We start from the raw sequence: 27,625 nt of genomic DNA, 5'->3' as shown, positions 1-27,625 counted from the left end.
ATATATATCTTTTTCTATCCTTTTACATTCAACATGCTGATATCTTTATGTTTGAATTGAGTTTACTGTAGATAGCTTCTAGTTGGGTCATGTGTTTTAATTCACTCTGCCAATCTCTGTCTTTAATTGGTGTCTTTAGACCATTTACAGCTAATGTAGTTATTGATGTTAGGACATAAGTCTGCCATTTCTTTTTTTCCTGTTTGTTCCCTCTGTTTTCCCTTTCTATTTTCTTTTTTTTGCCATACCTTGGGTTACTTGAATTTTTTTTGAATTCCATTTTGATTTATCTATGCTTTTGAGTGTATCTTTTACATAGCCTTTTAGTGGTTGCTCTATGTATTACATTTTTATATATTATACATAATATATATTACATATATTATATACCACATTTTCATACTTTATATATTATAGTATGTGTGTGTGTGTGTATATATACACACAATCATGTGCCACATAATGATGTTTTGGTCAATGACAGACCACATATATGATGGTGGTCACATGAGATTAGTACCATATAGCGTAAGTGTGTAGTACCCTATAGCATCCAGGTGTGTGTAAGTACATGCTATGATGTTCCCACAATGACAGTCATCTAACAATGCATTTCTCAGAACATATCCTCATCATTAAGCAACGCATGACTCTGTGTGTGTGTGTATACGTATATAATTGCAGTCTATTTGTGTCATTATTTACCAGTTCTAGTGAAGTATAGGCCCTTACCTCCCTTTACCATTGCCTGTTTATAAAACAATTGTCTTAATATTTTCTCTACATATATTTATAATCATTCGTGTTATTTTTTTTTGTTTCAGCCATCAAACACAACTTTAAAGACTCAAGAGGAAAAGGAAAGGGTATTGTATTTACTCATATTTTTGCTTACCATGTTTTTTCTTCTAATGTTCCCAGATTCTTTCTTTTATCATTTCCTTAGTTGACAGAACTTCCTTCAGCCATTCTTTTAGGATAGGTGTGCTGGAAATAAATTCTCTTAGTTTTCCCTCATCTGATAATATCTTGATTTCCCCTTCATTCTTGAAGAATATTTTCTCTGAATATAGGATCTATATTGATTTTTCTTTAAGAATTCGAAAAATATTGTGCCATTTTCTTCTGGCCTCCATGATTTCTCATGAGAAACTGGCTGTCATTCTAATTGTTTTTCCCCTATATGCAAGATGTCATTTCTCTATGAGTGCTTTCAAGATTTTTTCTTTGTCTTTAGCTTTCAGATGTTTAATTATGATGTGTCTCAGCATGGATTTCTTTGGGTTTATCCTGTTTGCAGTTCACTCAACTTCTGGAATCTGTAGTTTTAGATCTCTTGCCAAATCTGAAAAGTTTTGGCCATTATCACTTTAAGTACTTTTTCAATCTCTCCCTCTTTTTCCTCTCCTTCTGAGACTCCAATGACAGAAATGTTAGATCTTTGTTATAGTCACACAGATTTCTGAGGCTATATTTACTTTTTCAGTCTATTTTCTCTCTGTTGTTTAGATCAGGTAATTTCTATTGTTCTATTTTCCAGTTCCTGATTCTTTCCTCTATCCCTTCCATTCTACTGTTGTACCCATCCACTGAGCTTTCTATTTCACTTACTGTATTTTCCACTTCTAAAATGTCCACTTGATTCTCCTTTATATCTTCTATTTCTTTGCTCAAATTCTAATCTTTCTATTTTTTTATTTGTTTTAGGTGTCTTCACAGTTGCTTGTTGAAGCATTCTTATCATGGCTGCTTTAAAATCTTTGTCTGATATTTCTAATGTCTGTGGCATCTTGGTGGTGGCATTTACTGATTGCCTTTTTTCATTCAGTTTGATATCATCCTGGTTCTTGGTAGGATGAGTTATTTTTGACATAAATTTAGACATTTTGGGTGATATAAGACTCTAGACTTTATTTAAAGCTTATGTGTTAGTTGGTTCCTCTGACGCCACTTCAGCAGGGGAAGAAGAGACAATATCTTGTTACTGCTAGGTGGAGGCAGAAGTCCAGGTTCCCCGCTTGGACACGACTGACACCCAGTGTAGGAGGTGGGGTCTTTATTCTTGCTGTGCAGGGGTCAGAGTTCTGACTTCCCACTAGACCACCACTGATACTTCCTTTGCTGGGAGGGGTACAAGTGCCACATCTGTGCTCTCATGTGGCTTCCACTGTGCTGGGTGGTGGTGAAAGTCCCGACTCTCCACTGGGCTTTCTCTGAGATCACCCCAGCAGGGACTAGAAAAGAAGCCTCGTTACTGTCTGGTAGGAGTAGAAGTCCAGGTTCCCTGCGTGATCTCCACTAACACTGCAGTGGAGAGGGCCTCGTGATCATCCATTGGGTGATGTTCCAGTTACTTCCCTAGAAAATCGTCAGAATTTTACAACTGAAAGGGGTCTTAGAGATTACATTTCACCTGCCCCACTCCCCAACTTTAAACACAAGAAAAATGAGGCCCAAAGAAAGTTAATGACTGTTTGAGGTCACAGAGCTAGTTTGCAGCAGAGCAAGGATAAAATCCAGTTTTCCCAAATCTCTCTTTAGGGCTTTTATTTTAAAATCACAATGCCTCATTTTGTCATTTTTTTTTTAAAGGAATAATTTTTTCTCAAATAATTACCTGCCATACACCAATACTGGCTGAAGGTTCCGAGAATGGACGTTTGAAGACTCTGCACATTTTTAAGGCATCTGAATTAACTTCAGTGAAGTTATTTAACACAGCAAAGGCAGCTGCTAATGGGTAAACACAGGAGAAAAGGCTCACATAACCAAACTGCAGGAATAACTCCAAGTAATCATCAAAGGTGCCCTGAAGGGGTAAATCACAAGAAGAAAACAGGCATTGTTTCAATATCATGTAATAGGAATAACTTTTTATAATACTATCAAAGGCATTGGTCTCTAACTGTTCAAAAAATTTCTAAGAGTTTCTCCTAATTCTTTCTTCTCAACAACAGAATTCGTTTAAATTCAAAGGCAATTTTATATTTAAGACCCTAAAATAAAGGACGAAAAATGATTTAGCTGTTCATCTCACGGTGCCAAATCACTGAATTACTACATTTTTTTTCTAAGATAATCAATAGCAAAGCTAAAGATGTTTGTTCTTGACCAAGTAAAAAGAAATGATCCAGGGGGCCAGCCCGATGGTATAGTTCGCACACTCCACTTCAATGGCCTGGGGTTCACCAGTTTGGATCCTAGGCAGGGACCTGCACACCACTCACCAGGCCATGCTGTGGCAGCATCCCACATAGAAGAACTAGAAGGACTTTCAACTAGGATATACAACTATGTCCTGGGGCTTTGGGGAGGAAAAAAAAGAGGATTGGCAACAGTTGTTAGCTCAGGGCCAATCTTCCTCACCAAAAATAAAAGAAATAATCCAACATCACTGTTGGAAATCCTCATATCGTGGGCACCCCAAAATCTCAGTCCCTGACCCTCCGTTAAAAAATTGATCATGTTGATACCAGCAAAAATGGTGGAGTAAGGACCTCCAAAAGTTCACCCCTCCATAGAAACAATTTAAAAAATAGCAAAATTTGTGAGAATCAACTTTTTCAGTACTCTGGAAATTAACCAAAGGCTTGCAGTAATTCAGGCAGCATTTAGTCAAGAAAATCAGCTCAATCTTGTGGCATTTTAATTTACTCTAGTGTCATCTCCTGCTCCCCAGCTCTGCAGCAGCCTTGAAAAATAACAGCATGCATTCCCAGTACCAGAGGGAGCAGAGTGGGGCTGGAGATCTTTGAAAGCCTCATTCTCAAAGGGAAGTCATTATCTGACCCAGCTAGTGGTACCCTGGAGGACCCCACTCAAAAGGCTTGTCTTTATTCAACTTCACTGAGTCTCTTCCAGTCCTAAAGGCTTCTCCCCAGGGATGTTAGTTAAATATTTTCACATCAGTTTGCCTGAGGTGATCAGTAGCAGCTGGAACAGACAATCGACTAGCCAGGGAGCTCAAAAGGAAAAGCTGAGGAATGAGATATCCATAGGGGGTTTGAAAAGCTCCAAAATTTCTAGGAATCTAGAAGATCGGGGGCATGCATAAGATCGTGCATAAACTCAGGAAAGACCTGAGAAGGCTCTAATCTCACCTCTGGCTGAACTTGAGGCTCTGTGCCAGCAGAAAGTGAATGCTAAGTCAGAATTTCAAACTTCCTGACTTAGTGTTGAAGGTGTGCCCTAACAGAGACCTAACAGACATCCGTGGAACACTCAACCCAACAGCAGCAGAGCACTAGTTCTCAAGTTCACACGGAACACTCTTCAGGATAGACGAAATGTTAGGAATAAAACAATTCTCAACAAATTTCAAAGGCTTAAAATGCATACACAGTATTTTCTCTGACTACAGTAGAATGAAACTGGAAATCAGTAAGAAAGAAAATTTGGGAAATTCACAAATACGTGGAAACTGAGCGACACACTCCTAAAAAACCAGTAAGTCAAAGAAGAAATCACAAGAAAAGCTAGAAAATACTTTGAGATGAACGAAAATGAAGACACAACATACGAAAGCTTATGGGATGCTGTGAAAACTGTGCTCAGAGGGAAATGTATGGCTGTAAAGTCTTTGTTAAAAAGAAGAAAGATCTGAAAACAATTGAATCTTCCACCTTAAGAAGCCAGAAAAAGAAGAGTAAACTACACCTAAAGCAAGCAGAAGGAAATAAATAATAAAAATTAGAGTGGAATAAGTAAAATAGAGAATAGAAAAACAACAGAGAGGATCAATGAAACCAAATGTTAGTTCTTTGAAAAGATTAACAAAATTGACAAACCATTATCTAAGACTGTACAAAAAAAAATGAAGACTCAAATTACTAAAATCAGGAATGAAAGGGAAGACATTACTACTGATCTTATGGGGTGGGGGTAGGGGATTACAAGAAATACTATTAACAATCATATGCTAAAATTAACATTAAATAACCTAGATGAAATGGGTAAATAAATTCTTAGAATGACACAAACTATCAAAAGTGACTCAAAAAGAAATAGAACATCTGAACAGACCAACAAGCAAAGAGATTAAATTAGCAATCAAGAACTTCCCACAAAGCAAAACCTAGGCCCAGATGGCTTCACTGGTGAACTCTATCAAACAGTTAAAGAAGAATACCAATCCGTCACAAAGTCTTCCAAAGAGAAGAACTCGTTCCATGAGGCCAGTACTACCCTAATATGAAAACCAGACAAAGACAGCACAAGAAAAGGAAACTCCAGACTGATTCTCCTTGTGAATAAAGATGCAAAAATCCTTGAAAAAACATTAGCAAGCTGGATCCAGCAGCATTAAGAGAATTATACACCATGATCAAGTGGGATTTACTCCAGGATTGCAAAGTTGGTTCAACATGTGAGCATCAATCAATGTAACACAACACATTAATAGAACAAAACTACATATACATACATATATATAAAATCATCTCAATAGACCCAGAAAAAACAAAATACAACACCCTATCATGATAAAAACACTTAACAAATGAGTAATAGAGGGGAATTTCCTCAACCTGATAAATGGCATTTACAAAACACAGCTAATATCATACATAATGTTGAAAGACTGAAAGCTTCTCCCCTAAGATCAGGAACAGGATATGGATGACCGCTCTCAACTCTTCTATTTAACATTGTCCTGGAGGTTCTAGCCAGTACAATTAGGCAAGAAAAAGAAATAAGAGGCATCCAGAGCATAGAAGAAGTAGGGGGCTGGCCCTGCGGCCGAGTGGTTAAGTTCACGCGCTCTGTTTCAGTGGCCCAGGGTTTCGCCAGTTCGAATCCTGGGCGTGGACATGGCACCGCTCATCTAAGCCATGCTGAGGTGGCATCCCATGTGCCACAACTAGAAGGACCCACAACTAAAAATACGCAACTATGTACTGGGGGGCTTTGGGAGAAAAAGGAAAAATAACATCTTTAAAAAAAAAAAGGAAGTAAAACTATTTTTACATGCAGAAGACATAATCTTACATACAAAAAAAACCTGAAGAACCCACTAAAAATTATTATAGCTAATAAACAACTTCAGTAAGGTTGTAGGATACAAGATCAATATACAAAAATCAATGGTATTCCTATACACCAACAACAAACAATCTGAAAATGAAATTAAGAAAACAATTCCATTTACAATAGCATTGAAACAAATAAAACACTTAGTAATAAATTTAATGGAGTGTAAGATCTGTACACTGACAACTACAAATCATTGCTGAAATAAATTAAAGATGACCTAAATAAATGGAAAGACATTCCACGTTAATGGATTAGAAGACTACTGTGAAGATGGCAATACTCCCCAAATTCATCAACAGATTCAATGCAATCGTGACCAAAATTCCAACTGCATATTTTACAGAAATGGAGAAGCTGATCCTAAAATTTGTATGGAATTGCAAGAGACCCATAATAGCCAAAACAATCTTGAAAAAGAAGAACAAAGTTGGAAAAATCAAACTTCCTGATTTGAAAACCTACTACAGAGCTACAGTAATCAAGACAGTGTAGTACTGGTGTAAGGACAGACACAGGAAAATGGAATAGCATTCAGAGCCCAGAAATCAAGCCATGTATCTATGATCATATGACTTTCATCAAGGGTGCCCAGGTCATTTAATAGAGAAAGAATGGTCGTTTCAACCAATGGTGCTGGGACAAGTGGATATCCGCAGGCAAAAGAATGAATTTAGACCCACTATCCACAAAAACTAACTCAAAATGGATCAGAGACCTAAATGTAAGAGCTAAGGCTATAAAACTCTTAGAAGAAAATATAGGAGTAAATCTTCCTGACCTTGGATTAGGCAATGGTTTCTTAACTATGACACCAAAAGCACAAGCAACAAAACAAAGACAGAAACTGAATTTCATCAAAATTAAAAGCTTTTGAGCAGAGGACACTACCAAGAAAGTGAAAAGATAACCCACAGAATGGGAGGAAATATTTGCCAATCATATATCTGATAAGAAATTTACTTTCAGAATATATGAAAAACACTTGCAACTCAATAACAAAAGACAGATAGGGGCCGTTCTGGTGGCACAGTGGTTAAGTCTGTACTCCACTTCAGCAGCCCAGGGTTAGCAGGTTCGGATCCCAGGTGCAGACCTAGCACAACTCGTCAAGGCAGGCTGTGGTGGCATCCCACATGAAACAGACGAAAGTTGGCACAGACGTTAGCTCAGCAACAATCTTCCTCAAGCAAAAAGAGAATGACTGGCAACAGATGTTAGCTCAGGGCCAATCTTCCTCACCAAAAAAAGAAAAAAAAAAGGCAGATAACCCAATTAAAAATGTGTAAAGAATGTGAATATATATTTCTCCAAAGAAGATATACAAATGGCCAGAAAACACATGAAAAGATCATCAATATCTTCAGGCATTAAGAAAATGCAAATCAGGGGGCTGGCTTCATGGCCAAGTGGTTAAGGTTCCACGTGCTCCACTTTGGCAGCCCAGGTCCACAGGTTCAGATCCTGGGTGCAGACCTACTCCACTCATTAGCCATGCTGTGGAGACATCCCACATACAAAGTGGAGGAAAACTGGCACAGATGTTAGCTCAGGACTAATCTTCCTCAAGCAAAAAAAAAAAAAGAAAATGCAAATTAAACTCACAATGAAATACTACTTCACACCCACTAGGATGGCTATCATTAAAAAAGGAAACAGCAGAAAATAAAAAGTGTTGGTGAGGATGTGGCAAAACTGGGACCATCATACATGGCCGGTAGGAATGGAAAATAACACCACTGCTTTTGAAGACAGTCTGGCAGTTCCTCAAAAAGTTAAACATAGAGTTAACATATGGCCCAGCATATGGTCATGTATGTTCACATAAAACATATGTTCATACAAAAACTTGTACACAAATGCTCATAGCAGCATTATTCATAACAGCCAAAAGCTGGAAACAACACAAACATCTATCAGCTGATGGATAAACAAAATAAGGTACTGTGTATGTATACGGTGGAATATTATTCAACCATAAAAAGGAATGAAGTACTAATATATGCTACAGCATGGATGGACCCTGAAAACATTATGCTCAGTGAAAGAAGTAGGACACAAAAGGTTACATATTGTGTGATTCCATTTATATGAAATGCACAGAATAGGCAAATCTAGAGAGACAGAATGTAGAGTGACTGCCAGAGACTGGGGGAGGCAGTGACTGCTAATGAGTATGGGGTTTTTGAGGGGATGATGAAAATGTTCTGGAATTAGACAGTGGTGATGGTTGTACAACTCTGTGAATTTACTAAAAACCATTAAACTGAATATTTTAAAATGCTGAATTTTATGGCATGTGAATATCTCAATTTTTTTAAAAAAAGTAAAGAAAAACGAAAGCTGATAGTAACAAGGAACTTCCCCAGAGTCACCCTAGCAGAAGTAGCAGATACATCAAAGAAGCCAAAGAAAGGAGAACACAGCAGAAAATGGGAAAAGCATGGAAACACGAAGAAATCCTTCTGAAACTATGTTTAAAAACCTTTCTGATATGTTTAAAAAGGTTTAGTCCAAAGGAAGAAAGTGGCAATGGTCATTGTATACTCTCAATTTGCAGAGGAAGAGATGTAAACAGTATAAGGTGAGTTATTTAGTGATCTTTAATAATTGGACAAAGGAACCGTCACTGAAGTATGACACCTGGGGATTGGTGACTCTGATGTGTCACCTGAGTGACATCACCACATCTCAACAGGACTCAGTGACATGCTACTCAAACACCTCACTAGAGGCCTGTTGTTCACAATACTGCATTTATTCTGACCAAGAGAAGCTGAGCCACCTTCTAAGTCATGTAGTGACTAAGTGATGGAGCCAACCCACATGACACCTAAGGCCACACTCACACCTCAGCCTCCTCATGATCATCTAGTGCATAGGCAACACCAATTTCCGTTTAATAAAAAATGTTCATCAAAATATTTTAAAGCAATATTAACCTTCTTTTTCTTTGCTGAGGAAGATTTGCCCTAAGTTAACATCTATTGCCAATCTTCCTCTATTTCGTATGTGGGTCACTGCCACAGCATGGCCACAAGTGGTCTAGGTCCATGCCCGGGAACTGAACCCGGGCCATGAAGCAGCGCATGCTAAACTTAACTGCTAGGCCACCAGGGCTGGCCCCGACCATTCATACTTTAAAATGAATAGTTATAATGATCACTGCATCTCAGAGTTAGTCTTTCACCAAGATATGCATATTAGGCTCAGTAGCTGAGAGCTTTAGTATAAGTCAGATTCCATTTCCAGTCAGTTTCTTTTATTTTATATTTTACTAAAATAGAAAATACCCAAACATAATTATAGAATATTAAGGATGGCAGGAAGTGCTTCTTTCAGATCCTCTGGATATCTGGATGAAGCATGAGCCCAGGGATTTTAAGGGAGTCTCACTGGCTGTTTTCAAGGCCAAAAAATCACGCCAAACACAGGTGCCCCAGGAACCGGCAGGCTGCCGCTCAGCTGGGATTCAGGGGTGAGCAGTCTCAAAATCACTCTTTGGTTGCATTTGGCTCTAGGAAGCATTTCCTTATGTTGTGTGTAGCACACAGATGTGGTTTTAAAATACGCCCAGTGATACAGCATCCATTTATTTCTCTGAAGAGTGAAATGATTCAAGAGTTGGGAAAGAGTAAACATCTTAACAACCAAGCTGTTTTTTCACCACAATTCGGTCCTAAGAAATCCTGAGAGCCTATGCTCAGCTTTCAAAATTGTGCTGTTTTGGCTCAAAAGTAAGAGGCTGAGCCTCTGCAGAGGTGTGTAGACAATCTTTCTCCACCGCGCAAGGGCAGCCTCAGGAAGCCCTGCATGGTCTTCCGGCGTTTTTGGCACACAGCGCCCAGGGAGCACCCCCGCGGCAGCGTGCTCCACATTCAGTGCTTCCATCTCACGAGGCAACTCTGAGCGGCGGTATTTACATCTTAACACTTTTATCAGGACTTTTACACTTCTGAGCACTTTTGAGTCAGTAAATTTAGCAAACCAGGGACACAATCTAACAGCAAGAAGGAAAAAACTGCAAATTTAGCAAAGTAAACAATCACATACTAAAATAAAAATATGTTAACCAAGACACACTCTACCCTCTTAGCTGCAAGTCAGCAAAGGCCAGCTAAGATAATCTGAGAACCTGTGGGCAAACTTTAAGAACAACGTAGTTATTAAGAGTACTATGGTATTTCTGTGAAAATCATAATTAATTTTACATATACAATTTATTGAATGTATGAAAACAAAGTTTTGGGTTCCAGGTGATCCACCCCACTTGCTCCTCACACCCGCCCTGGGGAACATCAAGTCTCAGAGTGCCCTATATTGAGCGCATGACAAGGAAACGAAGTACGGAGTGAAGGCAACAAGCAGCACGCATACATCAGGCTGGGCTGTTCTTTTCCTAAAACTATTCTCTATTCAATGTTATATTGAGTGCCTGATAATTGCCAGGCTCTGTGTTAGGAACAAGTTTCCATGATAAACAACATGGGGACCCTACCCTCAGTGACTGAGAAAGGAAAATTATTAGCAAACAGCACAAAAACCCTAAATAAAATATTAGCATACTCAACATAATAATGTATATAAAAAAAATTGAACAAGTAGAGTTAATCATTTAAATGCAAACATGATGTTCCATTAGGAAATCTATTAATATAAATGAAAATATTAAATAACTAAAAGAGATAACATGAAATCTCAATAGAAGCAAAAAAAATTTGATAAAATGTAACATCATTCACAATAAAAACACTTAGCAAATAAGGAAAAGAAAAGAACATTTTTAAACTGATAAAAAGTTATCTATCTGCCAAAAACATGGAACAAACATAACACGCAATGATGAAAAGACAAAAAAAATGAGGAAGAAGATAAAGATTCCTATTATAATTACTTCTGTCCAAATTGGACTGTACATACTACCGAGCCCAATAGAGAACAAAAAGTATAAAGACTGAAGGAAGAAAGAAAATGGCCATTATTTCTTTATAGCTGAAAAAACTGTCTACATAGAAAATCTAAAAAACTACTGGAAATAATCTGAGAATTCAGCAAAGTTGCTGAGTAAAAGATACAGAAATCAACAGCATCCCCACATACCAGCAACAAACAATTAGAACGTATCTTTGAAGAGCTACCATTTATAGGGAACAGGACAGCCTCAAAGTGCCTACCCAGAGGCAATTTATTCATTACAAAGTGAACAAGAACCTTTGCAATCTGCCTGTCACCAGGTCAATTAAGTGATCAAACAAGACAACTCCACCCAAGGGACAGGGTGACATCAATGCCACCCGATGGGGTGCAGTGGAGGGACACCTCCAAAATGCCTGAACTTCAATCTTATGAGGAAACAATGGGACAAACTGGCTTCACAAAAGCCATGTCTTGAAAAAAAAAAAAGGGGGGGAATTATTCTAGATCTGCAGTTTTCAAACTTTTTGGTCTCTGAAGCCCTAAATTCTCATAAATTACTGAGGACGCTTCAAAGACCTTTTCTTTATGGGACTTAGACATAGTGATATTTACCATATTAGAAATTAAAACTCAGAACTTTAAAAAGTATTTCTCATTGATTCATTTAAATAACAAAAACATATTAACATAAATAAAATACTGTTTGAAAAATAATTACATTTCCCAATGCACAAAATATTTAGTGTGGAGAGTAGCACACATTCACATGTTTGGCAAATCTCTTCAATGTCTAGCTTGCTAGAAGGCAGCTCATTTACTGTGCTGTTCTAGTTAGAGTTTTCATCATGAAAATTCAGCCTCAGGCAACTATGCAGTGGGACATGAACTGGCAGTTCACAGGAGAGGGACAGCAGTGGACCATGAAGGTTGGAGGCACTACGTAGCCTTGGCCCTGTGGCTGGCGGAGCAGGATCAGGAGACTCCAGTGGATTATGCCTGGTGGGGACATTATGAAGGATTTCTTTTTCCTTATTTATTCTGTCCAGCATTTTCCAAGTTTTCTACAGTGAGTGAGCAAGTATTACTTTTTTTTTTTTTTTTTTTTGGTGAGGAAGATTGGCCCTGAGCTAACATCTGTTGCTAATTTTCCTCTTTTTGCTTGAGGAAGATGGTCCCTGAGCTAACATCCATGGTCCGTGCCAATCTTCCTCTATTTTATATATGGGCTGCCACCACAGCATGGCTTGATGAGTGGTGTGTAGGTCCATGCCCAAGATCTGAACCTGTAAACCCCAAGCTGTCAAAGCAGAGCATGCAAACTTAATGACTATGCCACTGGGCCAGCCCAGCAAGTACTACTTTCATAACAATGTTTTTTAAGTTTCAGTCAAATTACTTTTTCCCAAACCTGACAACATCATTTTAGATTCATATATAGCAGTCAGGATGAGATTACAGAAAATACAATTGTAAGTTCACTGACTTCAGTGAGGAGAAAGATGCACCCAGGACGAAGGATCAGGATACAGCAAACAATGATCTAGAACAAATGTGACCTAAAAGCATTTCCCTCTCCAAATAGATGAAGAGAGTTGAAAGAGCAAACATCGGATGTCACTCCAGTGGAGAGAATGAAAGGGAAACTTGTGGGAGACGAGGAGGGGAAACGGGTCAGATCATGCAGGGCCCTGACAGCAACGGAAGCATCAGCCCGTTAACCTCCCCTCCCCACCGCACCCTGGTTAACCCTAGTGTTCACTCACAGACCCGCACCTGTGAGAGAAATGAGAATACATCTCCTTCACTTCACCTCGGAGAGAATGTGCTCAATAACAGAAAGACTCTGAATTAGAAAAGCAAAGTCTTGAACCTTGTTCGGATTTCATCACCAAAGGACTAACAAGATAGAGCCTCAGTCGCCTATTACTAACATAAGAAAAGCAATGTCTGCCTTATCTTCCTTCATAAAGGTATTATCGGATGTCACGAAATGCCAAAAAGGTAAGATCTGAGATGCTGGCAGTGAAGCCGGACTAGCATACAGTTCTTAGACGGAGTAAAATTGCTTGGGCAAAGGGCATGCTGTTTGAATTACTGTGTACCATTCACTGAGCCAGAGGAAAAGCAGGAGAAACCGGTCTGGAGAAGACTGTGAATTTGGTTCTGGTCACTTAAGGAGATGATGTTGTTCACACAAACAATTCAAGAAAAAGAAGAGCTGAAAGCAGACTCTAACTGATTACAGGAAGAGAAGTGGGGAAGTAGAGACAGCAGTATGGAGAACTATTTGAAAAAACTGTGAGGGGCAGGACAGGGACAGGGCACACCGCAGAGGATGAAGGAAGTAAAATAAACATGGCCAGAAATACCGCTCCCTGGAACAAGCAAGGACGGGATTCTGACACACCGTGAATTCGACTGAGTTTGTAACCCATACTTACAACGAATTCGGGCATGACGGCTCCACAGGCTGCCCACGGGCTCCTTTCTTCAACTCTTTGTGTGTGTGTGTGTGTGTGTGTGTGTGTGTGTGTGACACTTCATGTATAAATATAAATGGTGCTGCTGATCAAAGATGTGCCATAAGTTTATACTTTGAATCACCTTCTCCCCCAAACACAGCAATGCTAGAAAACGCTAGTGCATAGACATATATTTTAATCAAGAGAGAAATGCAACAAAAGACAAGATGGTAAGCAGTTGCCTGGCCAGGCTCCAAGTCCACAGGCCGGCGAGCGGCCCCGGATCTGTACCCTGTGGGGCACTTCATTCCTCTGCAGGGTAACTGGAACCATGCCGTTTGGGCAAACCAGGAGCTCGGACAGAGGTCCCCTGCTCCTGAAAGGACGCTGAACAAAAGCCACAACTGTTGCTCTGAAACTACAGCCTGCGTCTACAGCATGCTACCTACTGCATGCGACTGGCTCTGCAAAATCACCATCACCACAAGATGGGAGCTCTGGGCTAGACACATGGTTCTGGACTGGACTTGGAGGCCCAGAGAGGCAACTGCAAACGTAAAACAGAGAGAAGTGAGCAGAGCAAGAGACAGAATAAACTCCTACTCAACATAAACATACAAACTGAAATTCTTTAGTATATTAGGAAAACTATGAAAGTCAGCCAAGAAATTCAGTAATCAGGAGACTAATTTCACTCCCGATGAAAAATGAGACTATGAAAGTTTAACAACAATGGACCCTCACTGAACGAGCCACTGCAGTATGTTTCACCAGGAAGAATACCATCCCAAGACAGCAGGTGCAGGATGTAAGACACAACGACCCACAGCCAATGTGGCCCCAACACCGCACTCCCCACACAGAAATAGTGAACGTAGTCAGAGCTCAATAAAAGTTTGCTGGATATATGGTTAGGTTTTGTGAATCTCCAATGATTTACCTGTAATTCCTAAAAATAACTCAGAAATTATCTGTCTTAAAGGAACTATCTTATATTTACAATAGCACTAACTAATTTAAACTATAAATTAGTCTTCAGACTGGCATTCAAATTTTACCTACGGGCTTCAATCTTTTCTTAGAGTTTCAGGTATCAAGAGCAAGCGATGCTGCTGCCTCTCCACAGCCATCTCATCTGTCCCTGGCTCTGTCATCTTTGGAGCAACTATTCCACCCTCGGCAGAGCAGTCACATAATTCGCCAAACTCATCCTTTGTTGGTGTTAGGCATAACTTCAGTTTCAAGACAGCATCAACGCACAATTCCACCTTTTTAACTTTAAAGTAGTTCATCGTGAGGAAATTGGCTGCAAAGCACTTATAAAACAGTCACATCTGAGACAATGGGCGGATACACTCATATTTGTTGAACTCATACACGACTGTTCTCGCTCTGAGTCAATGTTTAATTCAGCGATACTCAAACTTACCAAATACGTTCCCATTTCCTTTTCCAGGACGACTTGTTCATATAACGTAGCATCAATGTCTGCCTTTAAGGCCTGCACCTTCCTCTTCACCTGCACGTGGTGCTTCCTTTGGAGCCAATACGGAAGAAGAGATTCCACAATCTGGTTAAGGATCTGGGAGGTAATCAGGAGAGTGGCCAAGCTCTAAAGAGAAGCACATAAACGATATTTGGCAGTGTCACTTAATACAACCATAACATGTGTACAACTATGCAACAAAGAAAACGGAATCTTCAACAAATAGTATACTATTATGTTATAAAAACTAGTATCAGAAAAGCTAGGTGTTACAACGATGTTTCCAATTTACTGTTTTTTCACAGGAGAGACAGACTAAAATACAAAAGAGATTATAATACAAATAAGATTATAGCAAAAAATTAACCAGCTATGAGTCAGCGGGAGAATAAATTAACTTGAAATTGTGTTTTTTGTCATCTCATCCTGGCTACAATATATGAATCTAAATGATGTTGCCAACTTTGAGAAAAAATACTTTGGTTACACCTTTAAAAATATTACGAAACTAATACATCCTCTCTCTCTGTAGAAAACTTAGAAAATAGAAAAAAAAAAAAGTCACCCATAACTCCACAACCATGACAGACCATTGCTAACATCTTAAATATTTCTAATCATACATAAAAATAAAACTAGAATCATCCTATATGTATACAACTTTGTATATTTCTTTTCTCACTTTATACTGTGAGCACCTTTCCGTGTCCTTAAAAATTCTTTTTTTACTTAGCCCGTGCACTGCTGTCAACCGTTAAGTATTATCTCCAACCGGCACTGTCGTCAGTGCCGCTCCTTGGATGCCTCTGTACATGGACCTTCGCCCCGTCTCTGATGGTTTACTAGGGATGGCAAAGCTTCCCAAGTGGTTTCCAGAGGTGGGTGTCAATTTCCACTTTCCCCAGATGGATATCCGTGCTCCCATCACTCACCGCCTTTGCTGGTTTTAAAATTCTAGTTTTTAAACAGTCCTCCCCAATTCCCCTGTCCCCTGTTAAATAAAGGAGACTCTCTAAAGTACAGGAAATAAGAAATCATCCTCGACTAATACACTAATGGTGGCACTGAAGAAAGTATGAACTTACCAATTTCAACAGTATTATTTGGAACTTTCTCAAATATAATTTTGAAGATATTTTTTAAAAATAGCAATATATCTAGTCTATTTTGTATAACTATAGTATAGCTGTTAAGAGTACAGCATTTAATTTTACTTTGATACAAGCTGTTGGAACTATAACTACAAAATCTTTTAACTTTCTCTGTTATACAAACTTTTTAATTTCCTGAAAAATGATTCCAAACTCTCAGAGAATTATAAAGAAGCCTAAGCTTTGAGACTCTTCTCACTAACAACCTCAGTATATTAAAACCAGGAAGAAACGGTCCTTACTGATAGCTGGCTGCCTCAAGAATAAAAAAGAGAATTTAGAAAGCAATAATTTATACATATTTATTACTCACTGTTATTACGTGATCCAGAAATGGCAACAGAACAAAATATACGTCAGACTTTCTTAAACATTTCAGAAAACATATAGAACTGCATAGGATCTGCTGGTCTCTAAAGTTTAACTTATTAATTTAAAAATGAAATGTGTAAGACATTTAAAGTTAAACCAATTACTCCCCACCCTGAGACACACACAAAAGTTCAATTAATACATACATTTTTGCTGTCAGAATTGTTTTTACAAGCTTTGATATGAACTATATATTTGATTTTACTGCCCTATATGATTAAATCTGCAAGTTGGTTCACTTCAACTATTTCCTTTTCAGTTGAGTAAGACAGACAGTGCAATTGTTAATGGTTTTTTTATTTAGAATTGGGCTTAGAAATATACAAAATTTAATAACTTCATTTGTAAAAATAATAGTGGGAAGACAATTACATTACCCGAATACAGGAAACCATATCTAAAATACCTTTCTGTTGCTGACACTCACCTGACGCAAAAGCTTCATATCCCTCAGCACAAAGGCAATGTAGAAGAGTGAGGCAAAGCAATTCAGAAAGTTGAACTGCCAAAAAAAGGTAGCAATATTTAACATTGCTTCACAGTACTTTATTACAACTATAAATAGAGCATTTAAAAATGTAATGAGGGGGGCCGGCCCCGTGGCCGAGTGGTTAAGTTCATGCCCTCCACTTTGGTGGCCCAAGGTTCACCAGTTCGGATCCTGGGCACAGACCTAGCCCCACTCATCAGGCCATGCTGAGGCGGTGTCCCACATGTTACAACTAGAACGACCCACAACTAAAATATACAACTATGTACTGGGGGGCTTTGGGGAGCAAAAAAAAAACGTAATGAGGGACTTCCAGTCAAATAAGATGACACAGACTTGTTTGCCACCCCAGGACAGAAGGAACAACACAGCACCAGAGCATCTTACGTTTCTACTACATTCTTCCAAAAGAGAGAGACCAAAGCCCAGCATTTCCCACCCCCAACCTAGCAACCCAGGAAGGCCAGGTAGGCTCATTCCCTGTTCACCCCCCTTAGACCGGAGTCCTGACAAGAGGCAAGCCCAGCAGAACCAGCAAGGGAGACGGATCAGGAGCCCCACTAACAACAAACTGCCAGGGGAAGTGCTCTCCTTCCCTCCTGCCACCCTGGGCCTGATACTCCCACACCCCACAGAGAGATACCAGGATGGCCAGGCAGTGCCAGAATTAGGACCCCCCCCCCCCCACAACAAGCAGCCCAGCCCCGGACACCTGTTTGTACCCACCGACCTGGGACCACCACCTCACAGAGAGATACCTAGGTAGCTGGGTGGCATGAGCAAGAGAGACCAGCCAGAAAAACGAGCCAGGCCTGGGAAGCATCTTTGTCACCAGGGACCTGAGACTCCTCTGCCCTGCCTAGACACACGGTTCAGGGGTGGGGATCCCACCACAACAAGCGCCATTCCTTCAAGTGGCTCCCCTGGTCAGGAACCTGCCGCTACCCCCTGCACTAATGTCTTTCCTTTCTGCCTCCCAGCCCCATGCTGGCTACTTCCTGCCCAGCAGCATCACTTCTGAGACGAAAGACTGCTCTGTGTTCAGAGTGAGCACTGAACGAGTGAGGGAATGGGGAGGTGTTAGAGAGACAGTGCAGTAAGATGAGTACAGCCAGAGCGTAGGGGAGGGGTGCCAAGTTAGAGCAGAACTGAAAAGCAAAAGCACAGGAGGGCTGAGAAAGGCTCTCCCCACAACATTAAAAAGAGAGGGAGAGCCCTAGGAAGCACAACTGGAGGCCGGGCAGAGTCTACTCTAGGGGTCTTTTCACAAGGCCGTCACCTACATCACACCTCGTACTATCAGAGAACAACTCACAAACAACAGAATTCTTTCAGACAAATGGAGTGTTCCAATTCATGGGCAAAAGCTCCAGATTATAATCTTGAACGAACTTTTTAATGCATTACATGAACTCCCGCTTTCTTACACAGAGAACACAGAACGTAACTTCCTTGCTGATTCAGCACCAGTATTTGAATAGCAAACATTTCCCGGTGCTAGAATGAGGCCTTCAGAGCCTTTTCCAATATGAATGGTCACTTGCCCCTTTTCTAATGTCCAAATTGCTGGAAGTGTTGAATTCTTGTTATCTATTTACAACAGGTATTCTAGTTCCTTCTCTGCTCTTGCCTCTATAAATTTACCTACTTCCAGAAACTTAATCACTTCCTAGTGGTGGTTTTTGATAATTTAAGGACTGAAAAACCAGTAAATAAGCTTCTCTGAATGATTTCCACAGCTAGAACGAAGGCTCCTTTCCAAGTGAGGGCCTAGATCCCTCTCTCGGGAGTAAAGTATACGGACTATGCTAACTCAATTCCAATTGCTAGTGCAGAGGACTCTTTTTGTAAAATTTTTATTTATTTATCTATTTTTATTGAGGAAGATTGATTTATAACATTATATAGATTGCAGGTGTTCAGAGGACTCCTTAGGTCCCTTCCTTGATTCTCAGCTATATTACAGAGGGCTGAGGTAATCTCCTGATAAACAAGGCACTTTCAAGCTGACACCTGTCATTTATAATAATGGTGAGAAGAGGCATAACGTGTGAGCTTTCACACGAACAGCAAGCATGTCACACAATGCCTTCTCTCCACCTCTTTCTTCCCACCCATCAAAACATGCTGGGAACCTCTTCGCCTTTGGGAATTTCTTTGACAAAATTTTTAAAAATAATAATTGAATGTTCCATCACTAAATAGATTGTGGTAATGGGAAGGATTGTTGAGTAGTGAAACATTCAAAGAAGTCACCAAAAGGGAAATAACAGGAACATGTCTGTGAAGTGGTCAATTAGTTTTTAAATAACTGGAAATTGGCTATAATACTAAATTCTATATTTGAAGTCTTACACCATGTGCACATTTGTAATAAGACTATTGAACGTATATGTAAACACACTTATTAATCAATCCTTGCCTACGTGTACAAAGTATATTAACTATCTGACATCTTAAATTAGAAGCAAGTCTTCCTATTTACCTTCCTAAATATTACACAGTATGCATTAGTTTCATTATTAAAATGGATTTGTATACAAAAACTCTACTTACCACTAAAACTTTCAGGACTAGGTGATTCTGGTAGGCAGATTCCAATCTGTGATTCTCTAAAATAGTAAAAAGGAGAGGTGATTTCCCTCAGGTAAGACAGCAATATGGGAGCACTGTCATGAGGGAAAGTGAGACCTGTGCTGAGGGCAGAGATGGCCAATAACAGCGCCTCGGTCAGCAAACGTGCCAGGCTGTGAGTCACGACTGCTTACCACCGAGAACATCAAACAAGGAAGAAACTAAATTTAGGACACATTTTTCATGGCAGTGCAATAGCACTGTGGTCTGAAATTATTTTTCAAATATTACTACAACAACGAAATGTAGCAAGGGATGGCAAACGATCCCAGAGACAGCCACCCAGGAAAAGACCCTGAATAAGTGGTGACGGTAGAACCGATAGCAACCTCTAAAGAACAGGGCAGCAAATAAAGTTTTCTGGGATGTGGCTTACAAGGATTAACTTAAAAGGAAACTCAAATTTCCATCCACAGTTAGGAAAGGAAGCACCGTGTACATCCCAAGACAGCAGGGCAAAAGGACAGAAACGAAGATTCTGAAGAGCAGTAGGATCTTGCACAGGGAATCAGTGTTAGCCTGACCCGGATTTGAAGCCCAGCTCAGCTACTCAGCCGCCGTCTGACCTTGGGCAAGTCACTTAACCTGCTGACACTCAGCCTCCTCCCCTACAAAACAGGGGTGCCACCACCCTCCTCTCAGGGTCACTGTCAGCATCAGAAATAGTACAAAACCTCAGCCCAGTGTCAGCACAAGGAAAGCACTCAATAGAGGAGCTGTGTTGTTATATGACTAACAAAAATAACTTAAAATATCTTTATGGTCCAAAAAGTTAAGGCCCAGACTTCTTCCTTGGGAATAACAGAGCATATTTATTTGTTTGAATACATACACAAAGAGTGAATGGCCTACCAAGACCTTTTTAAACTGTAACCAACTTCCTCTTTTACCGCAGATACATACAAGAACACCTGCCTTCGCTGAGTTCATTGACAGTCCTCAGTGCCCCACACAACTAGACAATTGGTTTTCAAATACTAGACAGTTCATTCGGTCAGAGTATCATGAAGATACTTCAATCTATTTTACCCTCAGCATAAAACACTATATTATAGTATTAGGAGCACAGGTTTTGAATAGAGGTCTGGATTAGCTTGGCTCTATGATTTTCTGTCTGAATCTTGTTAACTCTCAGTATCTTCATCCATAAAATGGTGAAATAACTTCTATTTCATGGTGTCCTGAGGAGGTGAAAATGAGATACTATGGATAAAGTGCTTAGCAGAGCACCTAGAACATAGTAACTAACACTCAATAAACGAGAGCTGTGATAACCACGATGTAGAGATCATCAGAGCTCACGAAGCCAATGAACTTTTCCTTATGTCTCTATAATGAGCCCAGAGCAACATCTAGCTTCTTTGCAAGGTAGCAGTTATAGGAATCCTATGATCTAAGCAGTATTTCTTATAGGAAAGAAGACGTAAATACAAAGCATCAAGTCTTACCCCATGAAGTTAAAAACTCAGCAGCGTATCGATAGAGACGGTTCATGATCTCAATCACAATGGCATAGATGATGCTGGGCACATACAACAAGACACTGGTCCACTCGGACCCACTATCCTCGTGTAGCTCCAAGGCCCAGGCCTCCATGTCGAAGTAGATCATCATGACATACAGAGAGAAATAGAGACAGAGGCACACAAACGGCAGAGAGACCAGGTAAATGCGCAGCTGTCTCTTGTAGCTGGGGTAGAGAGGCTCCTCCCTGCCAGTGACGGAATTGATACCCAGGACCCCGTGAAATCCTGGCCGGGGCTCCTCAAACTGTCTCTTCATGACCAGTGTCCCCCACCTGTAGGTCATATTGGCACAGCCACGCTTCCACACTTCCAGGATCACTGTGGACCAGATCAGGTTGAAGGAGGCGAAGATCACGTACTTGTCATAGTCTTCCCACACAAACATGTAGTAAGGTAATCCAATGACCGCCATGGGGATTAAGGCAAAAGTGAAGTATTCCAAAAATCCAAAGTAAAGAGCGATTGTTTCCCCAAAGTAGCCACGAATACTGTCTACAATGAAAGGGAAAAAAAAGACCTTGAGTACAGACTACCCAAGACTTTCCTCTTTTTTCTCATTTCAAGTCAGCTTATTCATTTTTTCAGTTAAGTGGAGATCATTAAGACCCTCATGTTCCAATCAGAGTATGACAGTAAATCTATCCTCCATGCAGGACAAAGACCTCACTCGTCTGCACAGCAAGCCTGACACTTTCCCTAGCTTAGGGACCAGGCCACAGCTGCTAGGGCTACCCTGCCAGGCACACTAGGTCTGTTTCCTCTTTACTTCCTCATCTGGTGGATGCCTTCTTCCCAAAGGAAAACTCACCTTGGAGCTTGTCCCAAGTCTCCAAGGTCTTAGTTCAAATTCAGCCATGGCCAATGAACCATTTTAATTTGGGGGTTTAATTTAAGCTCCTCACTTTTCTCCCACTGTTCTTTTCAAAGAAGTCTCCCCATCCATAGTATCCTGCTCCCCCTACCCAAAGATATAAATTTTCATCAATGTGTCATGGCAAATTTTTCAATACATTGAAGAAAATTTATTCAAAAGCACAAAACAATATTCTACACATTAACTTCTAAAACAGCCATGGAACACATTTATCTATACCTTCCTATAAGGACTTGGCAGAAGAAGGGCCAAAGAACATCACTGCAAATAGTCTGTGAACTTGACACAAGCTAACTAACCCTAGAAAGGTCATGAACACTGCATTCTTCACCAGCCACATCTACCTGGGTGGTAAAAGCATCCTGCACGGGGACCAGGGTGTGAGGCAGTGGGTAGGGGAGGTACAGTAGTTAGAGTTATTATTTCTTGGTTAATTACATGGAGTTAAACATTTTTCTTTAAAATAACGTGTCAGATAGGTCTATGCAGATGGCTTAGTCAACAGGAATAAGCTATTTTCCCTATCCTTAATTCTTCCAGCTAACCCAGTAGCACATTAAAACAGTGGGTATGATGAAGTCACCTTGAATCTGAATCAGGTTAAAGGATACCCAAGCGAAAAAAAAAAAAAGAGTGCTCATGGTTCCAGGCTCCAAGTCAGACCACCTCCCTCTTTCGATCTCAAGGGGAAGTTCAAAATTTGCCAGTGCCCCAGCTACCATCACGGGTCCCAGCATTCCCAGAGGCCTCAAACCCACTACCACAACCCTGCTCAGCACTCACCATCAACTCACATGCCCCCCTCACTTTCTAAGAAGTAGCTACTGGATATTGTCACAAGTCGTGGAGGCAATATTTAAATTTACTGCCACCTAAAGGCCAAACAATGTGAAAAAATGTCATAAATGGAACATAAAATGGCCATTGTATCACCTGGAACTATCAAAAACAAAACTTTTCCTTTCAAAGAATATAAGAAAATATTCAAAATGAAATTTGAAAATTTGATCTTAAAAACAATTTTTATTCATTGTTACAATACTATAACAGTGGTTTTCAGAAATGGAAATTAGAAAGAAATTATTTTAGAGGGATTCCTTTAAACAAAGTCAAAAGAGGAATGTCCTTCAAAGAAAAACTGATAGTAATGCTTATGTGAAATCTACCAGCTTAAATATAATCCTTATGCTTAAAAAACATAACTAAACCAAAAAATTTAAATATTCATATTGACATAAGTTTACACAAAATAATGTTCAACACATACCAAATAAATTAACGGTTATTCTTGTAACTGTATTCAGAGAAAATGGATAGATCCAGTAATACACACCAAGATACTTATAAACTACCTCAAAAGATGCTTAGGCCTGCTAGTCTGCCCCTAAGAATGGGCACAGATTGGCCCACGCCAAACCATTAGCACTAAAGAAACAGAAATTTTCAATACAAAATATTCACAAACTAAATTCTTATAAAATTTATTCTACTCCTACTCTGATACACTCTCATGAAGGCCATTCTGAATTGCCTGTGTTGGTGAAATTTAGTGAAAGCCTATAATTGAGTTCAGCTGAAAGGGTATTAGAAATAAAATAAACAAACAGGTCAGGTAACCCATCATACCCCCCTCCCAAATTCTTCCCCACACCTAGCTGGTGAGCCCTCCCAGCAGAGCGTTAAGTATCTACCCAAGAGGGATTAACGCCACTGCTGACCCCTGGCTGCTCATCAGTGGGTCTCCCTCCTCTCTAAGGGGACAGGTATCGACACATACCTACAGGCTGATACTTCAGAGTGAACCGAGTATACCAGCTGTCCTCAAGCTTCTTCAGGGCTTCATTATCATGCAGCGGGAACACCTGAATTATGATGCCAGACGTGAGCAATCTTCTCACTGCAGAGGGAAAATGTGCCAAACTGCATAAAATGGCTTTCAGATTGCTCGTGACATGCTTCATTGCTATAAAGACACTCCAGTAAGAGAGGAGTGCTACACAAAGACCAGTGCTGGACCGCCTACTCCAAAGGGGGGTATGCTTTTGTTCTTCAGAATGTAAGTATCTTTACTATTTTCTTTGACTATGAAAGCAATACAAGTTGACGTAAAATTTTAAACCATACAGAAATGTACATGTTAGAATTGTAGAGGCCCCAGTTATTCTCTCCCTCCCACAAAAGATAACCACTGCAAATAGCAATTTAGTGTAAAACCAGACTTCTTAATATACATCCATAAATACATATTTTAAAAACAAAAATGGGGGGCTGGCCCCGTGGCCAAGTGGTTAAGTTGGCGCACTCCGCTGCAGGCAGCCCAGTGTTTCGTTGGTTCGAATCCTGGGTGCGGACATGGCACTGCTCATCAGACCACGCTGAGGCAGCGTCCCACATGCCACAACTAGAGGAACCCACAACGAAGAATATACAACTATGTACCGGGGGGCTTTGGGGAGAAAAAGGAAATAATAAAATCTTTAAAAAAAAAAAGCCTATAATCCCAGAAAATTTAAAAAAAAAAAAAAACAAAAAACAAAAATGGGATCATTCTATAAACATTGTTCTATAATCTTTTCTCATGTGGTTGTATATAATGAGTATTTTTCAATGCCAATATAAATAGAACATGAAACATCCTTTTTACCAGTATCATAATATTTCCTTGTATAAAGTGCTATAATTTAATCCTATTAAAAAATACTTGTTTCCTTTTTTGCTATTATAAATAATGTTAAAATTCTTACACATATACCTTTTCTTACCTGTCTAGTATTTCCTCATTATATACACTTAGAAGTAGAATTGTGAGGTCCAAGAGCCTGTACTTTTAAATCTGGACACATATTACAAACCTGCCCCTAGAAAAATCTTACCAATCTGTCCTCCCACTACATTGAATGCAACAGAATATTTAGTTCCTTTTACTCTTGTTGACACCGAATATTTTCAAAATCATTCTCGTCTTCTCAAATTTGGTAACAACGGCTTACATTCACAAACAGCAAATAGCAAAATCAAATAAAGACTTTGTACTTTCAGCAGTCATTGGACTAGCGTGATTTTAACATTCATGCACGTATCTAAGAGAGAAATGAAATTAACCACAGACAATATCCTCTGGTAATAATAAACGAGAACGGGGCATTCTCTCATCCACAGTTACTTAGAGTGACTCACGGGGTGGGAGGATCTTCAGGTCTTGAAGACGTAGTGTGTTCAGTAGACATGGAGAACCCAAAAGCAATGCCTTGTGCCCTATTTGGAGAGAGGAGTACTTCCCACAAGAGTTCCTAGAATAGTCTCTTACTAAAGAATATGGCTGCTTATAAGACTGAATTTGCATCAAGAAAGGATGCTTTGCTGTTTTCATACACTGATAAGCTTCGAGACTTTAAGGTTTATCAGCTCATCTCTTCTAAGGGTTGCCTCTCTTATCTCCCATCTACCTTGTCACCAAAGACAGATGATGAGCCTATCAGGCAACAGGCCCTTCACTGGGGAAGGCAAACTAATGTCTGCAGCGTGGAAGAGAAGCATGATTGACGTTTTCAGTGTAGAAATACTACATATAACAAAGAGAGATGGTATTCTCAGAACAAATGCCCTATTACAAAATCTTCAGAGTAATTTAAAAGTAGACCTAACTTCTTAGAAATGAGAAAAGGATAATAAAGAGGAGATAACTGATACTAACAATAGGAAAAAGTCTAGGTCTGGAAAAAAGATTTTTTTTTTAAAGATTGACACTTGAGCTAACATCTGCTGCCAATCTTTTTTATGTTTTATTTCTTCTCCCCAAAGCCCCCCAGTACATAGTTGTAAATTCTAGCTGTAGGTCCTTCCAGCTGTGGCATGTGGGATGCCGCCTCAGCATGGCCTGATGAGCAGTATCATGTCCGCGCCCAGGATCCAAACTGGTAAAACCCTGGGCCACTGAAGCGGTGCACACTAACAACCACTCAGCCCCAGGGTCAGCCCAAAAAGATTCTTAACAGATGGTTCTTCTTATGATTATATCTCATACCTAAGTTAGACAGAGGAAAAAAGTCTTAAAAAGCTAGGGTTGTGATGAAATCCTCCTTCTTAATGATTGAAAAACGTATACACTCAAAATATCAGTAACTAGGCTAAAAAGGTAGATGGCTTAAGTTATAACAGCCTCTGGTGCTATCAAATCCATCTTTTAATATTTTTACTCTAAAGCGTTTCGGGGGATTCTTCTTCAGCTAACATGCATGAAAGGCGATCACCCACAACTCTTGTGATTCTTATCTTGCACTTGGGCACGCACACTGCACTTTATTCTTTCTTCCATTACTCTCCTTTTCAATGACTATATCAAGTTTTTTTAACTTTGAGCTGACTTACAGCATCTAAATTATTATTTTACTATTTCTAAAGCTCTTTTTTAAAAAATGGCTTCATTCTACTATAGGAGGCTTTCCAGGCAGGCATAAAACCCAGCCTGTACACTTCTAAATATAGGACTGTGAACTGAGGGACTCGGAGACTGCAAAGCTGCAGGTCCTAAATTACTGGGCTTCACTTCGCCATCAATGCCAAAAGTATGGTTCTGGTTTCAGCTTCTAAAAATAGAGGGGTTTTTTTAATCCTTCAACTTTCTCATGTCAGCTAAAAGTGTAATTAACATGAGCCTTACCTTCAAAGGAAAATACGATGCTGTGCAGGCCTATTTAAAGAAAGGAAGAACTTCAAAACCAAGATTCCTTCCTTCAAGAATGCTCAATGATCTGTTGTCAAGCACTAGGGTTATTACTATTACAGCCACTTAACAATTAGCTAAACAAACCAAAATCTAGGGGAGACTATAAGTAACCTGGCTTATAGTAGGACCTTCTAAATTAAATAGTGCATAACAATACCAACATAGTACTGCCTCTGTTTTTGGTTAACGTGATGTGTTTACTTTAAAGGTAAAAACAAAAATCTCTCTCATAACTCCTTACAGTATCTCTGTGCAACAGAGAGGAGCAGGTTATGCTGCCACCAATGCAGCAAAGGGGTGATGAGCACACAGAACACCAACAGGGAGCAAAGGCCAGTGCAGCCTTTGCACAATAGACACAGGGCTCCCCATCCTGCCACAGCTGCTGCTGAAATCCAGTGGCCCCTCCCAGGCCCCACCTGACTCTGGCACTCAGGTGTGAACATAACACTGTCTTAATAATGAAAAAAAACTGCTTCTCAGGGATACCCGTGTTTTCAAAATACATTTTTATATTCCTGTATTGTTTTCATCCCTGCTTAATATAAAAACTGCAGGGGCTGGCCTGGTGGCGCAGCGGTTAAGTGCACATGTTCTGCTTCAGCGGCCCAGGGTTCACCGGTTAGGATCCCGGGGGCGGACATGGCACCGCTCAGCAAGCCATGCTGTGGTAGGCATCCCATGTACAAAGTGGAGGAACATGGGCACGGATGTTAGCTCAGGGCCAGCCTTCCTCAGCAAAAAGAGGAGGATTGGAGGCAGATGTTAGCTCAGGGATAATCTTCCTCAAAAAAAAAAACCCTGCAAATATGTATGTGGCAAAACACAGGATGTATATGTATATACATAAATATGCTGCTGTACCCAGAAAGATATATATATATATATATCAATAGCTTAATCTTGTTATGTACATGCCTGCTACATGATATTTACTTGAAATCTACTCTATTATTTTTA

General features: G+C 39.9%; 1 protein-coding gene across 8 annotated transcripts in view; it reads right to left on the bottom strand.

The window, feature by feature from the left end:
• ANO10 (anoctamin 10) overlaps positions 1-27,625 on the bottom strand; it is a 211,776-nt gene that overhangs the window by 160,289 nt on the left and 23,862 nt on the right. For 6 of the 8 annotated variants that reach the window (XM_070575699.1, XM_070575697.1, XM_070575701.1 and 3 more), the window contains exons 5-10: positions 23,717-23,836; positions 20,988-21,557; positions 19,462-19,517; positions 16,843-16,917; positions 14,836-15,018; positions 2,618-2,809 (exon numbers count right to left, since the gene is read on the bottom strand). In XM_070575699.1, the coding sequence (XP_070431800.1) occupies positions 2,618-2,809; positions 14,836-15,018; positions 16,843-16,917; positions 19,462-19,517; positions 20,988-21,557; positions 23,717-23,836 (1,196 nt within the window). Of the gene's footprint in view, positions 1-1,661; positions 2,359-2,617; positions 2,810-14,835; positions 15,019-16,842; positions 16,918-19,461; positions 19,518-20,987; positions 21,558-23,716; positions 23,837-27,625 lie in introns of those variants that run through there. The other 2 variants (XM_070575703.1, XM_070575702.1) reach the window with 1 other exon arrangement.

This window comes from Equus przewalskii, chromosome 15 (assembly GCF_037783145.1).
Source record: "Equus przewalskii isolate Varuska chromosome 15, EquPr2, whole genome shotgun sequence".
Taxonomy (NCBI): domain Eukaryota; kingdom Metazoa; phylum Chordata; class Mammalia; order Perissodactyla; family Equidae; genus Equus; species Equus przewalskii.
Note: the sequence above shows the minus strand (reverse complement) of the source record. Positions and strands in the feature narration are given on the sequence as shown.